The 14,233-nt window shown below is 55.9% G+C and overlaps 5 protein-coding genes across 5 annotated transcripts; all 5 read right to left on the reverse strand.

The window, feature by feature from the left end:
- Positions 1–430: 430 nt before the first annotated feature.
- Positions 431–2,350, reverse strand: PLA2G7-0 (Platelet-activating factor acetylhydrolase; the record flags this gene model as incomplete). The annotated part of the gene is made up of 1 exon (XM_037324940.1): positions 431–2,350. The coding sequence occupies one exon, from the start codon at positions 2,348–2,350 to the stop codon at positions 431–433; it is 1,920 nt and encodes a 639-aa protein (XP_037176213.1).
- Positions 2,351–3,881: 1,531 nt separating this feature from the next.
- Positions 3,882–5,904, reverse strand: fsdR-9 (Fusaridione A cluster transcription factor fsdR; the record flags this gene model as incomplete). The annotated part of the gene is made up of 4 exons (XM_037324941.1): positions 3,882–4,503; positions 4,564–5,282; positions 5,344–5,612; positions 5,670–5,904. The coding sequence occupies 4 exons, from the start codon at positions 5,902–5,904 to the stop codon at positions 3,882–3,884; spliced, it is 1,845 nt and encodes a 614-aa protein (XP_037176216.1).
- Positions 5,905–6,103: 199 nt separating this feature from the next.
- On the reverse strand, positions 6,104–6,677 carry CGCA056_v009695 (uncharacterized protein; the record flags this gene model as incomplete). The annotated part of the gene is made up of 2 exons (XM_037324942.1): positions 6,104–6,366; positions 6,620–6,677. The coding sequence occupies 2 exons, from the start codon at positions 6,675–6,677 to the stop codon at positions 6,104–6,106; spliced, it is 321 nt and encodes a 106-aa protein (XP_037176215.1).
- Positions 6,678–9,785: 3,108 nt separating this feature from the next.
- Positions 9,786–11,148, reverse strand: CGCA056_v009696 (uncharacterized protein; the record flags this gene model as incomplete). Its single annotated transcript, XM_037324943.1, has 2 exons — positions 9,786–10,191; positions 10,292–11,148. 2 exons carry the CDS (start codon positions 11,146–11,148, stop codon positions 9,786–9,788), a joined length of 1,263 nt encoding a protein of 420 aa, XP_037176218.1.
- Positions 11,149–11,930: 782 nt separating this feature from the next.
- Positions 11,931–13,820, reverse strand: kojT-1 (putative efflux pump kojT; the record flags this gene model as incomplete). Its single annotated transcript, XM_037324944.1, has 1 exon — positions 11,931–13,820. One exon carries the CDS (start codon positions 13,818–13,820, stop codon positions 11,931–11,933), a length of 1,890 nt encoding a protein of 629 aa, XP_037176217.1.
- Between the last annotated feature and the right edge of the window lie 413 nt (positions 13,821–14,233).

A 14,233-nucleotide genomic window follows, 5' to 3' on the forward strand; every position in this document is an offset into this window, starting at 1 on the left:
TTGATCAAGCCGTCAAAACACTGCTTGTTGCATTGCTGTTGTTTCTTCTACTCACTACTGCAGACATCGTACCGAAGCCTTGGACACGGCGTACCCGGCGCTGGACGCGGAACTCATAAGCCGATTCACTAATCATCTCCTAGAACCTCGAGACATGCTCCTTTTGGTTCCCGCCCAAGGGACCGACACAGAAGGAGCCTGACACCAGGAGGAGACGTATCGAGGCACTCATGAGTGCTCTGAAAACAGCTTTACTGTGATCGTAACGAATAGCAGGGTAGAGATGCTGCTACACTATGCATTAAGTGGTGAACGTCGAGGTAGACGAGGGGGGCGCTAATAGTCTCAGGGCTCTGGGAGATACATAGGATTAAGAAGACCGATGCCATCTCCTAGATCTACGAATCGGGACATCAACTCGCCAAACAGGCTAATGAGGATTGGCGCCATCCGTCATCCGCTCTTTCTCACGCATGTACTTTTCCACAGGCTCAGGTCCCGGACTGAAGTGCATGAAGAGCTCGTTACCCTCGTCCCAGTTAATCAGCCCCGACGGCATACCGGTTCCTTTGTCTTTGCGGAAGAGCGAGTGCTTGTTGTGGCGTACCCAGTGCTTAACTCGCAGCCTCGCCTCGTTGTCGACCTTGAGCTTTACTGCGATCCACTTGTCCTTGGGGCGATGATCGCACGTCATCATGGCGTCTGGAGACGACGGTGCCTCCGCGGTCTTGAGGACTCCCATGTCCACCCACATGTTGTACTTTGTCTGCTGGCAAGGCAAGGTAATTTTCAGAAACTCGAGGGCCGGCGAGACGGTGAGGTAGACGCCTCTCCGTGGATTGACCAGCGTCTTCATGAGAATGTCCATCCACGTCGCGTACAGAATGGCAAAGTCGGTCTGGGTGAGATGGGTCGAACCTTTGATCGTCATCATCCAGGTGAGTGCCTCCTGTCCCCTCGCCTCATTGCAGATTTCGACAAGCCTGTCAAAGTTATCCTGCCAATGCATAAAGGCCTCCGATCCGATCGACAGAAGCGGCTTCTTTACGCGGTGTCTAGCATTCTCTCCCGCTCGGGGCGTGGCGGGACCCCAAGCGTCGAGGATGATGCCTTGACCTACCCAGCCGAGCGACTCTGTCCGCAGCATCTCAACTGTTGTTGCCCCGCCAAATGAATGGCCCATCACTGTCACGTTCTCGAGGAACATCCTCTCCTTCCAATCCGCCCAGTCGATCCCAGTGAGACCCTTAGAGCTGGACGCCACATTCCCCTCTCTTCTTAGATTCATGGCCTCGACCTCGTGACCGCGACCTTCGTTAATCTGTTCGAGTATCCAGTAGGCTTCCTCCATTTCCGACATTCGCATTTCGATCTGCGCACTGCGCAGCACCACATCGACTCCCTTGGCACTGTTCGGTGCTGTGTCCTGGGCGTTGTCCTTTGGGAAAAGGTAGTCCACGCAGTAATACTCACTGGTTCCCTTGCTGCGCTTCCATATCTTGTTGGCGGGAACGTGCTTGCCGTTGGCCTGCGCAAACGAAGAATCGCTGTCGGAGGTCTCTCGATTCTCGGGGATGTTGACAATTGTCCTGGCTCCGCTTCCGTCCCGATGTTCCATGGCTACCACAATGAAGCCGTAGCTCGCCAGCTCCCCGCAGATGGCACTGTAGCACAGTCTCGATCCTCCCAACCCGTGACTGAATATGATGACGGGAAACTTCGGTTTTGTTGATGTCTTACACTCCTCATTTCTCGCGGCCTCGCCTGCAGGGCCCTCGTCCGTCAGCATGTCCTCCGGCCAGCTTTCCGCCAGCTTGGCGTTCCTAAGCGCAGGAAGCTTCGTGAACATGGTGGTCGCAGCGATGTACGCCGTCACCGGCAGTTCTGGGATGCTCGCGAAGTTGGCATATCCCTTGCAGGTGTTCAGCCTCGGACGCGGGAGCCATCCCACACGCGAAGGCTTCCAAGTCTTAGTCGTCTTTTCCCTGTCTTCACCGTCTTTTGCCGCGTTGTTTTTGTTATTGTTGTTGCCGTTGGCGGTGGGCGTGCTAGCCTTGCGGCCGTGCCTGGATACCGGGTCGCCGCCTTCGACCTTGGTCTTGAGAGTGCACGGGTAGAAGACGGCGAAGAGCACGGTGTCGAGCCTCAGCAGCGGGACGTTGTCGCGCCTGAGCTGGGAGACGGTGCGCGGGCGGCGGGCCGGGGCTTCGATCTCGAGGAAGCCTACGCCGTACGGCCCTGTGTAGTAGGGCAGCGTGTGGAGGAAGCGTTCGCGGAGGGTTTTTGGCGGGTGCTTCGTGGCCGATTGGCGTTGTCTGTCGTCCTTTGGCGGGGGTGTCTTCTCAAACATTGTGTGGCCGATGTGTGAATGCGAGAAGCAGACGTGATGGCAGTTTGAGGTTCCTGCTCCTGTCAATGGCCTGTCTGGCCGCTGGTTGGCGAAGACCGTCGTCGATGAGGGCGTGCCCGATGCCTCGTGAAAACCTCAGGATAAAGAGCGAGGGCGGTTGTCTGAATATAGATGTTCTCTCACCGGAGCATGGCTTGAGGAATTTCGAGCGCAAGGGGAATAAAAGGAATAAGACAACAAATCGCCCTAGGGAGGAGGTCTAAACATTCCGGAGTGTTTTGCTGCCATCGCAGAAAAGAGTTTAGGTTTCAATTCTCAAGAAAGCGCCACGGCGAGCGTCCCATGTCTCTTATCCCCTTTCGTTTCTCGCTCGGTCGTCGTCGGCCATTGTATTTGGAAAGTCAAGGTAAGTCGTCCCATGGAAAGGACAGTCCAGAGGGCAATGGCTGCTCCGAAGTGTCCGGGTATTTGTGCACTGACGTCATGCAGGAAGGGGTCTGGTATGGGGTTTTCTTTCTCGTTTAGCAGCACCGCCCGCGCCGCCCCCGGATGGTGTTTTCGCGTCGGTAGCGTACTTTGCAGCGGCTGTGGGAACAGCAGGCAGGGGTGATTGTCCCGTCCCTTTTTTTTTTTTTTTTTTTTTTTTTTTTTTGGCGACAAGGTCTTATTCCCGTGGAGATGCAGGACGAGATTGACATGTGAGACGCCAGGGGAGATGGATGGGAACCGTTGTGTTGGTTCGTCTTTGCTGTTTTGAATCACTCTCCTCTTCGTAGGGCAGGCAGGGCAGGAAAGGTTTCACTCAGCAAGACAGTCTTCAGGAGAGAGACAGACAGGAAAACGCAGTAAAGCAAAATAGAAGAGCTCAATTCCTCCTGATGTCGCATGTAACATGGTATCTGTACGTTTGAGTGTGAAGGCGTGTTGAGACACAGAACAACGGGATGCCGTTAGTATTTTTCCTCTCCCCCATATGCCCCCAAATCCCCAGTCTATCCGAATACTCCTCTCCAGTTGACATCGTCCGAACCTCTGAAAACTCCTCGTGTTCGTTTGCCCCGAATTCGGCACCGTGTTCGCTGCGAGACCTTCTGTAACCAGACGCGCGATTACGTCGTTCATCCCGTTTTGGAGAAAGATCGATGTCCAATCCAGAGCGCCGGGAGCGAGGTTCGGGTTTCGAGTCGCGTGCCTCGCCCGACGACGCCGTCTCCTCTGTCCCTCCCGATGAGTCGCGCGCTCTGTGTCGTGTGCCCCTTAACCTACAATAGGTGAAAGCCTGTACTAAGACTGAGCCTCTCGGTATCCAAATTGGAAAAGCCGGCGGGACGCTTGTCTGGACGTCCCGACCGGAAGGGGGAATCGTCGGTGCCTTGGTGGAGTCGGATGACGCCAAGCCTACGTTTTCAAGTCGATTAAAATGGGGCCACGCCCAGCAGCCGGTCCGAAAGGCTGAACCCCTCTGCCGTCTATCGAATCGTCCGGTAAATGTAATCAAAATCAAAGGTATCCACCCCCGCCTGGCCTAGCCTCAGTTCTGGTTGTAGCGGTTGTTGTCCAGAACGCTGTCGAACTGCCACAGCTCCGGCTGATACTCCATCGGCAGCCGCCAGTCCGCCATGTCCATGAATCCATTGAAGAACTGCGGCTCGGGCTGCGGGGTCATTGTCATGTCGACGAAACCCTGCTGCTGCTGTTGCTGGTCCGACATGGACAGACTCGTCATGGGCCCCAGCATGCCGTCTGCCCCGCCGTTGATGCTTCCGCTGCGGACGGAGGCCGCCGTGGTGCCCGTCATCGGGGTGTCCGGCGGGAACCCCGCGACGACGGACTGGCGCTGCATGCCGGTCCCGGGGGACGTGCCGCGGAGGGACCCGGGCGGGGCCTGTAGGGCGGAGGTTTGGGGCCGGGCGACGGGGAGCATGTGCGGGGGCAGGGTGGGGGTGTTTGCGAGGACGGAGGCGGCGACGTCGGCGATGACGCTGATGATCTGGTACGAGATAACCTTCTCGTGGTCCGGGTCGAACTTTTCGAAAAAGGTGAGGACGGTGCGGATGAGGTCGAGGTCGCGGCGGGCGCGTGGGGAGGTCTTGTTCTGGAGGATGTTGACGAAGAGGATGTCGACGGACCAGGCGACTTGGTAGAGGAGGTACCTTAAGGGGGTTTGTTAGTTTGATGTTAGGGGAAGTCGGGGTGGCAGACGGGGAACTTACGGGGTGTAGGGGTGTTCGATCTGATGGTAATTGAGCAGGGAGATGGCTGCTCGAGACGCACTGACGCAAAGGGCCAACGAGGGCCCGATGTCGCCTTGCTCGAGGCCTTCTTGATCTTCGAGGGCTGGGAGGCGGAAGGCTGCCGAGTGGATTGCCACAACGAGCTGGAAGTATGTAAAGTGCAGCGTCGTCAGGCAGACCATGCGGGCAAAGTCGCCGTCCAGGAGGGCCTCAACGCGCTCCGGGTGGATCATCTCGGGGATGCTCTCCCTCCACTCCTGCAGCTCTGCGTCGAGGCGGCGGATCTCGGACTCAAGCTCCGCGGGCGGGACGCTGCTGCGCGAGTATAGCGCCGCCGAGATGCGGCCCTGGATCTGGGCGAGGCGGACCTGCTGCAGGAAGAAGTTGAGGGTGACGTCGTTGGGGTAGTAGTACATGGCGTAGCCGTCCGCGGGATGCTCCTCGGGCAGGTCGAGGAGGAAGTCGTCGTGTATGAGCGGCGGCTTGCCGAGGCGCAGCATGAGGTCGTGGTCGAGGATGTAGGCCTGCCAGAAGAGGCGGCGGCGGTGTAGGTGTTCCACCGGGTTCAGGTTTGACGCGTCGGCGAAGGCGAGGTCCGGCTCGGGGCGGTGGTAGCCGGACATCAAGAGGAGCTGGACCGTGAGGCCGAGGAGCGTCAGGGCGATGTGGTTGTCGGACATGAAGCTGTAATAGAGGATCTTGGTGCGGTCAGCACAGGTGAAAAAAGGGGCGCGACGAGGTAGTTGGGGAGATGCTTACTATTGACAGTAACGATCCTATTGTGAGCGGCGACGGCGTGCGGAGGACTACATTTGGGATCATGCCGAGGGCGTTGTGAATGTACTTCTCGTAATCTTCCTTGTTGCGCATGCGGTTCCTCTTGCGAAGGGTATGGGCGATGATGGAGTTGACGGCCATCCGCCAGCCTGGGTCGGCAATGGGCTGGCCTTGGAAGTAGGCGCGTAACGCTGCTCGTACTTCATGCTCTTGGAAGAGCCGGATGCCGGCGTTCATCGTCACCATGTAATCTGTGATGTGCCATGTCAGTGTCGTGCTCACGATAAAGCTCATGAGGCCTATCATACCGTTCACACAGTCCATGATGACATGGTTGGGAGGGAGCGGGTGGTTCAGCTCATCGTGCTCCAGCCACGGCTCCGGCCTGAGACGATCAAATTTGGGGTGCAGGCCGTTGAGCGCGTTGCTGAACCGTGAGTCTCCGATGAGAAGCTCAATCTGCGCAAGGCCCTGCGGTGAGAGCAGCGAACAGGCGCCTGATAGGTCAGCCACGTTAGCCGTCGTCTTTCTCTTAATTGTCATGATTGTCCAGATTCTCGATGAGCAGACAGACTCTGGACCTTGGTAGCTAGCCAGGACAACAGGTCGAACTGCTCTGGAGAATTCCCAAGGGGGTTAGGTATTCTTACCTGCCGCAGCGACCACCTGCTCACTAGGCGCCCCCACATAATACGGCCTCGCCCCGGTCGACGAGCTGGCGGACGGCGGCGACGGGTACGTGTCAGGGTTCCCGGACGACGGGCTTGCGCTGCTGGCCTTCCGTCTCGACAGGGGGGAATGGGAGGCCGAGACCGAAGCCGATGCCGCCCCTGCGGAGGACGTGTTTGCCGTGTTCGTCGCCACCGCCGCCGCCGGTGGTGTTGGCTGTGTTGTCAGAGGTGAGACGCTTGATGTTGCTGCTACTGCCGCCGCCGTCGGCACTGGTGCCGACGCTGAAGCTGAGGACGACGATGCTCCCGCCGGCTCGTTGGACTGTGGCGACCCCTGGTGGTTCGTGGTCTGCAGCTCCTCCACCAACTTCTCCATCTGTGCCAGCCTTGTGACGACATCCTCATAGAGCCTTGGTATGATAATATTAGCAAAGTTCCGTGTCCGATACGATCGGCGGTAACGGCCCCGCCCGCGCTGGGTTGAAGGGCGGCAGGCCGCGCGGGATGGTAAGGTAAGGCCAAGGATCGTCACGAATAAGGGGAAGGGGGCAGAGTAAAGTGCAGAGAGGGGGGGCCAGCAAACTCACGGTCTTTGACGCCGTCCTGAAGAGCGTCGACCTTCGGGCCAGGTACATTCCAAGCCATACCTGACGCAGTTGGAACAGATTGGCGTCTTGTGGTCGCATCGAATCTGTAAGATGCCGTACCGGATCACCGGTCCGCCGTCAGCCAAGATGTCCATACGACCAGCTGTTATTCTCCGTTCCCCGTTTTCTGCCCTCTCCCCTCATTGCCATCAATCTGCCTTTTGCCCCCCTAGACAGTTTGACCCAGCTACCCGGTAATGGTTCACGGGTTCGCGTGCGTGCCCGCCCCAAACCCACCACGGCGAGGATTGCCGCGCTCCCCTGATGGGCCGGCTCCTCAGCTTCACCCATTCACAGGGCCGGACGGGGCAGGCGGCCACGCGATCCATGGGTACGGGGAGGGGGTGGAAGAGGACGATCTCGTCAACATACCTTGCGGCGCCGACATGGAGTGCAAGCCAACGGACGCGGCCTCGGAAGTGCGTCGGACCCGCGGTTGGCCGCTTGTCCGTCTGGCGGTGACTGCTGAGCTTCGGGGCTCTGCTCCATAACTTTTTTTTTCTCCTCTGTGAGGAATCCCTCGGTTTCGCTCTTTGGGGGGTTCCTCGCTCTTGGCACAAATAAAACCGGACTTGTTCGGCGTGCGGTCTACCCTATGGATTGTTTCTTGACCTGCAACTCTTTTTTTCTTGCTTTCCCCAAGCTGTTGGAACCGAGAACGAAAGGACGAAACCAAATATCCGTGGCCTGTGGTCCCTCCTTTTTCCCCTCTTTTTTTGCCCTCACCTTCTTCGCGCGCGGGCAAGTTGGAGACCGTACCGTACCGGGTTAAGAAAAAAGGGTAAAGGAGAAGAAAGAAAAGGCCAGCTGAGCGTCGCTGCTGCTTGCGTCAAACAGACAGGGCGACGGTGTTTGGGCTCGGGGGCTTAGGGTGGTGGGTGGTTGGGTTTGGGGGCCAGAAAAGCATGTGTCATGGAGGGGTGAGTGCCAGCGCCGCGGGAAGAGACCCCTACTAACCGCTCGTTAATCCCTCTCTTTTGTCGTTGTCTTCTCTCTGGCTGGTTGGTTGGTTGACTGGCTGGCCCTCACCGGTTTTCTTCGTCGGTGTCTCTCGTTGGTTTCGGCGTTTGCTTCCGTAGCGTTGAATCCTTCGACTGATCGTCGCCCACCTCTTTCTCTTCCTTTGTGTCGTCGTCGCGCTTCCTTTTCCCTTTTCGTCCAACTTGGTCGCTTCTCTCTTCTCTCCTTTCTCGCTCGCTCTCACTCACTCTCTCTTCTCTCTCTCTTGCTGTCTGGCCCTTCTCGCAAATTGGACAGACAGGCTCTTCTCGAGACGGAGATTTTCAGATGTCCGTCCGAGTGCGCGGATGGGCGCATACGCGGTTTATACCCCAAGGGACGCAGTGCGCCCCCCGACGCAACCTGATGCTGGTCTTGTGTTTTAGGGGTGAAGTCTAAATGCCCAACTCTAATCCGTTCGGGCAAAGCTTCCGGGGAGTGGGGTCCGTCTCCCCGACCTGCTGCCCGCAAATTAGGCCGAATCTTCTCGTATTATCCGTATCCTCGTCCCTGACGGAGTAGGGCGCGCACTCTTGGGCGGTGGCATCCCGCCGATGCTGCGCCGAATCCGCCGACCAATTTATATAAGTGCCCATCCCAGGCTCGTGTACCGTCAAAGTTGGCCTCTGCACCTCGGCCTCATCTTCTTTTCTCTGCCTCATCCCAGGAGATGATGAACCGCGCGAACTCTCAGTGAGCTTATACTGCCCAGCGACAGCAGATTGTGCAGAAGGGGAACAAAAGGACCTAACGGCGTGCAACTCTAAAAATCACTTAGCCCCTCCCCACTGTCATCTCCCACCGAGTCAGTCGCCGATTTCGCTAACGAACTTGCGGCCGCGGGCCACCACAGCACTGCACTGCTGCTGCAGCCATAGCTTACAAATGGATGCTACGCTGCCTACCTCAGGTTGAACGGGGATGTTTCGCGTCAGCTTCGTCGACGACGAACGCACTGCAAAATTTGCTGAATGCGACTTCAAAGTCTGTCGCTCACACCTCCCACAGATGGAGTGCTACCGATACGCTGGTACGCCGGACGATGCCCGATCATCCGGACCCCTCGCGAAGAACGGGAAACCCCTTTCCATGGTCCTGGGATATATCATGACTTGAGATGAAGGTGTCTGTCTCGATTTCGATCTCCCCTCCGAGGTCGCATCTCGCACAGCACTAATGCAGAGCCGTTTTACCCACAACCCACGCACGCAATGAGCACGTTGCGACTTGTTCAATGCCTGAGACGGCGCAACTCTAAAGAGAGGAGATCATGCCCGCCCAGAGATTTACAACGGTAATACCGTTAGGCAAAGTCTAAGACACGCTTGCCCTCAGCAACCGAAAGAGGCAATCTTAAGACACAGGCAGCAAGGTATACTCTTGAGGGTATAGAGGCTGTGCAGCGACGACAGGCGGTCGACGACGCAATAGACTCGCGATATAAGTGTATACATGAGCAGATAATATAAGGTGGTTTTAAACAATCACCCACTACCCTCCAAATTGAGGCTGGCGGCTGAAGTCCAGGCCGACAGCTGTTATTTGGACATATCTGGGTCTAGTGGCCTATGTCGTCGTCTCTATCATCGATCGTCTAAGCTCTATGCTTGTCTAGAATGTAGGTGTCTGAGTGGCATTCCATGGACAAATACTATTTCACGTACAAACTTGGGACGTAATTGCGTGTAGGTAGGAGGGCCAAGACCTGTCAAAAGCCGTTTCACATAATTGACTGGAACATCATCCAATTGACGACCAGTGTAAAGCACAGGACATAGCTCTGGAAAGGATAACCTGGCATCATAACAAGGAACACGCCAATCACTGCAACGTCGCAGGAGTTACTCGCGAAGGTTCAGCTAGCTGGTATTTCCATTACACCGCCGTTAATGCAATCTCATACCTTAACTCCGTAATCGCAACCACCTATGTTCACTAATCTGTTCGACAGACCCCATTCCAAAAGGCCATCTCCGCGGAATACAAGCTCAGCACGTCCCGTATTTCAGCTGTCTTGATTGGGTTCCAATCAACGTTGCTTCTCTCTTCATCTGCGTCTCTAAACTTCATCGTCCTCAGGTTTTGTCGTCCTCAGGCTTCGTCGTCTTCAAGCATCGTTGTGACCGTCGTCATATTCGTCATCCCCATCGCCCCCCTCATCTTCGTCGTCCACTTGTGCATCTTCTTGGATAAGTCCCAGTTTAACAAATTCCTGATGCAGTTTCTCGAATCTCATTTGCCCTTCCGCTGCGCACAAGACTGGGATTTCCCGCTTCGCAACATACGCGCCGTCTCTGTAGACAAAAGCTTCGGGGTAGATATGGCGGTGGTCGAGCAGTAAACAGGAAATATGAGTAATCTGTTCAGATGGACGTGCGGTGGCTCGGTTCCATAAGCCGTTTTGATACTCGATGAAGGTATGCGCTTGGAAGTCGATGGCCCGTTCTAGGATATCCTGGAAGATTTTCTCTCCGTTCGTAGAGTCCATGTTTTTTTCGATTTCTATCTTTTTGCTGAATGTATTCCAAGAGTCAGCCACCGAAACGAAGGAAATGGTAAAAACTAGAGTGAGTATAGTGCGCCCAGGGTCCGAGTAAGACGCTTGTGACTTACGCCAGTGACAATTGGTACTTTGCTTTGGTGGCATCGACGAACGCTCGAAGTTTCATAGAGCCCAATATTACGCTGGCAATCAAATCATCCATGTTCTGGATGTCATCTTGGCGTGTCTTGATTGCAAGGTGCTCCATCTCTTTCGTAGAGAATCGATGCAGTTTGCACCTGCCCTCGGGCGGCTGGAAGTCTGGGAGTAGCAGTGGACCACCAGCACCAGTGGCTTGCACAGTACCAGTGGCTTGCACAGTACCAGTGGCTTGAACAGTACCAGTGACTTGAACATTACTAGTGGCTTGCACAGTGACGAACGTAACAGTCTTCAGTCGAGGCAAGAAGTGGTGCAATATTTCCCGTATAAAGATTTGGAGGATGTGCATGCGCCTTGCCGGTACTCGCACTGCCAGATGCTCCAAATCTGGAAAGCTTCTAACTATGTAAGACAGCTCTGACACCTCTCTCATGGCGTCTATATCATCGACATTGTGAGCTGAAGCCATCGTCTCTACCGTGGAGTCGACATCAGTTGGAATGTGGTTGACACCAGAACCATGTGCGTTGAGCAACGTATCAAGTTCGTTTCGGAAGGGTCGATAGGGCGTGTCGCAGCCAGCGAGGTCGGAGTAACGAAACGGGATACCACTGATTTTGGTGTTGAAGACGAAGTAACGTGTTTCGCGACACACATGTACCAAGGCCGGAAAAGCAGTATCGACCACCAAGGTAGAAAATACCGACGTGGCAAATATCGAGGGCTTCTGGAAGACGCAGACCTCAGGCACGTCATCAGGAAGCGAAAACTTCCAGACCATGGCTCGGATCTCTGGTGGAAGGACGGATAGCTGCCCTGTCGCCATACTGTGCTAGTCGTTTGGGGGTAACTTTGACGTGGTGATCGACAGAGTGATGTCTGCAAAGTATGTGGATAGTCAAAAGGTGAAGAGAGGGATGTCAAGTCTGCAATTGTGGAGGCGAGGAATTACCTGTTTCAGGCGGCTAAGGGGAGGTAGGGAGGTAAGGGAAGGAGCAAATGAGAAAATACTGCAGGCGCTTGCCGTAGGGCAGGACGCTCGAGTAATGCCTTCCTAAGAGTACCTAAGGTAGCAACGTGAAGGAGCTCTTGCCCTCTCGAATCTAGGTCATGCTCCTGTTCCTCAAAATCATCGACACCCTCAAGGCCATGCGACCCAAAGATAACCACGCCTATCCCGATGCCTACATCAATCCAACGCATGAAGAGGCGATGGCAATGGAAGACGACAGCGGAAGAAGACGATGGAAGACGACGATGAGAAACGACGATGGAAAACGACGCGAGACGACAGCGAGAGACGAAAATGACGGACAACAACGACGACAGCGTCGAGGACAAGGACGACGACAAGGACGACGACAAGGATGAAGACGACTAGAACGACGATGCTTATTGCTCAACCTCTCGAATTGTCTGCGGACGACAGTATACAGTTCATCACAGTGGTGAGATGTAACCATTCGTTGGTAAAACGTTCATTATTAAGACTAATAGACTAGATCTAGATCATAGTCAACTGCCAAGGGGTATCAGGTCATGAAATCAACGCCACGCATCTATGTTCTCAACCCATGAGTGATCGAGAAGTGCTCTCTTATGAACCCATTACTTGCGCCTGGAAGGGCTGTTGGCACGACTGTTGGCACGGCTGTTGGCTCTGCTTGCGGAGGGGGTACCTCTGGGAGTGCCGCGGGGGGTGACTCTGCTCTCGCCGAAGAATCTCGAGTTCTGGCTCCTCTGGCGGACGTACGGGGGACGGTCGGGAGCATTATCACCAGTGTTTGCCGTGCTGGTGTCCGCACCACCCTCGACGTGACTCGGGCGACGACCGCCAGCATCATCCTTGGCGTCGGCGAGCTTCATGGCGAAGGGCGAACGAGCGCGCAGCGCAGGTCCCTTCCAATAGATGACGAAGACGGCGGCGACCAACACAAAGGCGATGCAGAAGAGGATGGTGCAGGCGTATTCGAGATTCTTCCCACTGGCTGGGTTTATCCTTAGGAAGAAAGGCTCTGCCGCGAGCGTTAAAATTCCAGCTAGGAAATCTCTGGCAAATCCATTTCCACCGGTGGCTGATGCGGAGTAGGGTCCGTAGGCGCAGATCATGTAGTCGATGGTGGCCATGTATATGGCGTAGTTAGCAATACCCACAATGGCAGCGAAAACCATGGAGCCGATCCAGTGAATGGGAGGACCCTGGATAGTCCATGCAAAACCGATCAGACCGATGGGAAGGCAGGGTGCGGTATATAAAAGGAACCATAGGCGAGACTCGTACTGAGCGCGGTCATCTTGAGGCTTGGCCTTACGTTCCTTGATGTTGCGCTTGATGGCGGGGATGAAGGCCAGCCAGGCGATGACGTATCCAATGCCGATGGGAATGAAGGCCAGGCCAATATCGACGGTGGTGAAGTTCCACTGCTTGTAAACCAGGGCGAAAGATTGGATGAACATGAAGATAAGGGCGTCAGAGAAGCCGGAGAGGAGTGACAGAACCAGGACGATTGGCTCGGTGACAAACATCTTGAAGGGACGGACCCAGGTGGAGATGACTTCCTTCATGGAAAAGCGGTCGGCGAAGGGGACAAGCTCGTCGGGGCCCCAGATGTTGGGGTGGCCGGCAGCCCTGCGCTTCTTGGCGATGCGGTTCATCAGGATGGTGCTGCGGGTCTCGGGGACGGTGAAGGCGTGAATCAGCTGAATGGCGACACCGAAAATGAGCTGGACCCAGATGGACCATCTCCAGTTGAGGTACTCCTCCGTGAAACCGCCGACGATGGGGCCGAGGACGGAGCCAAAGACGGAAGAGAAGACGACGTAGGCGACGGCGTACTGCTGCTTATCGGACTCGAACAGGTCGGCAATCATGCCCAGGGTGACGGAGCCACCAGCAGACGAGAGACCGCCGAGCGCACGACCGACCAAAATGGTAGCGAAGTTCGGGGCCAAAGCGACCGGGATCTGCCAGATGTTGACGAACAACAGGGAGAGCTGGAGGATCGGCCAGCGACCGAACTCTTCGGACCACGGCGCCCACAATTCGCAGCCGAAGGCGTACAAAACCAAGAAGATCATGGCACCGCAGCGGGCGGCTTGAGCGCTGACGCCAAATTCCTCCTGGATACCCGGGATGGCGTTGGAGTAAAGCGAGGTGTTGAAGTTCATGGACACCTGAACCCAGAAGATGACGGTCAGGATGGTCCACTTCTTCCACTTGGGAAACGAGTAGCCGAGCTCGTCGTAGCAGTCGTCCTCGGTGATTTCGTACTTATCGTTGGTGCCGAGTCTCTCGAGCTTGGCGCCATTGCCGTTGGACCGGTGCTCGCCGTGGGTGGCGCCGGGCGTGTTGTCGACTTCTTTCTTGACAGCATCTTCGCTGGAAGTATTGCCGTTCGCGGAGCTCTCATCGCGGGACTCGAGCTTCTCGTTGGCTAGGTCGAGGTCCGCCTGGTTGATAACCTGAGGCGGCTCGTCGACGAAGCGTGCGTTAGACATGTTGGGCTGTTCTCATGCGCGGATGAAAATATTAATTGTTTCGGTGAAGTCTCCTATTTTCAAGGAGATCGAGAGGTGAAGAAAGAAGGAAGGTAGAAACTCCTCCGATCACGATGGTTTCCACATGTAATATAGTAGCACAGGTGACTTTCGGAGACGCCTGGTAGCCAACCTTGGGAGACCGAGGACATATAAGGCTTAACCGTCCATACGTTAGGCTCAGTCCGCAGAACCAGATTTTCGGACGGAGGCCGAGGAAGAGGCTGCGCGGCTGGCCGCATTCTCCAGGCGGTCGAGCCATCTCCCCAGTCCCCCAGTCCCCCAGAGCGCAGACACCCACCCGTGACATCACCGGCAGAGGACGGTGGCGCGAAACAGGCAACCTCTAGCGCAGCACGTCCCACTTTGAGATG

The sequence above is a fragment of the Colletotrichum aenigma genome (assembly GCF_013390185.1).
Source record: "Colletotrichum aenigma strain Cg56 chromosome Unknown KSG_Cg56_contig06, whole genome shotgun sequence".
Classification (NCBI taxonomy): domain Eukaryota; kingdom Fungi; phylum Ascomycota; class Sordariomycetes; order Glomerellales; family Glomerellaceae; genus Colletotrichum; species Colletotrichum aenigma.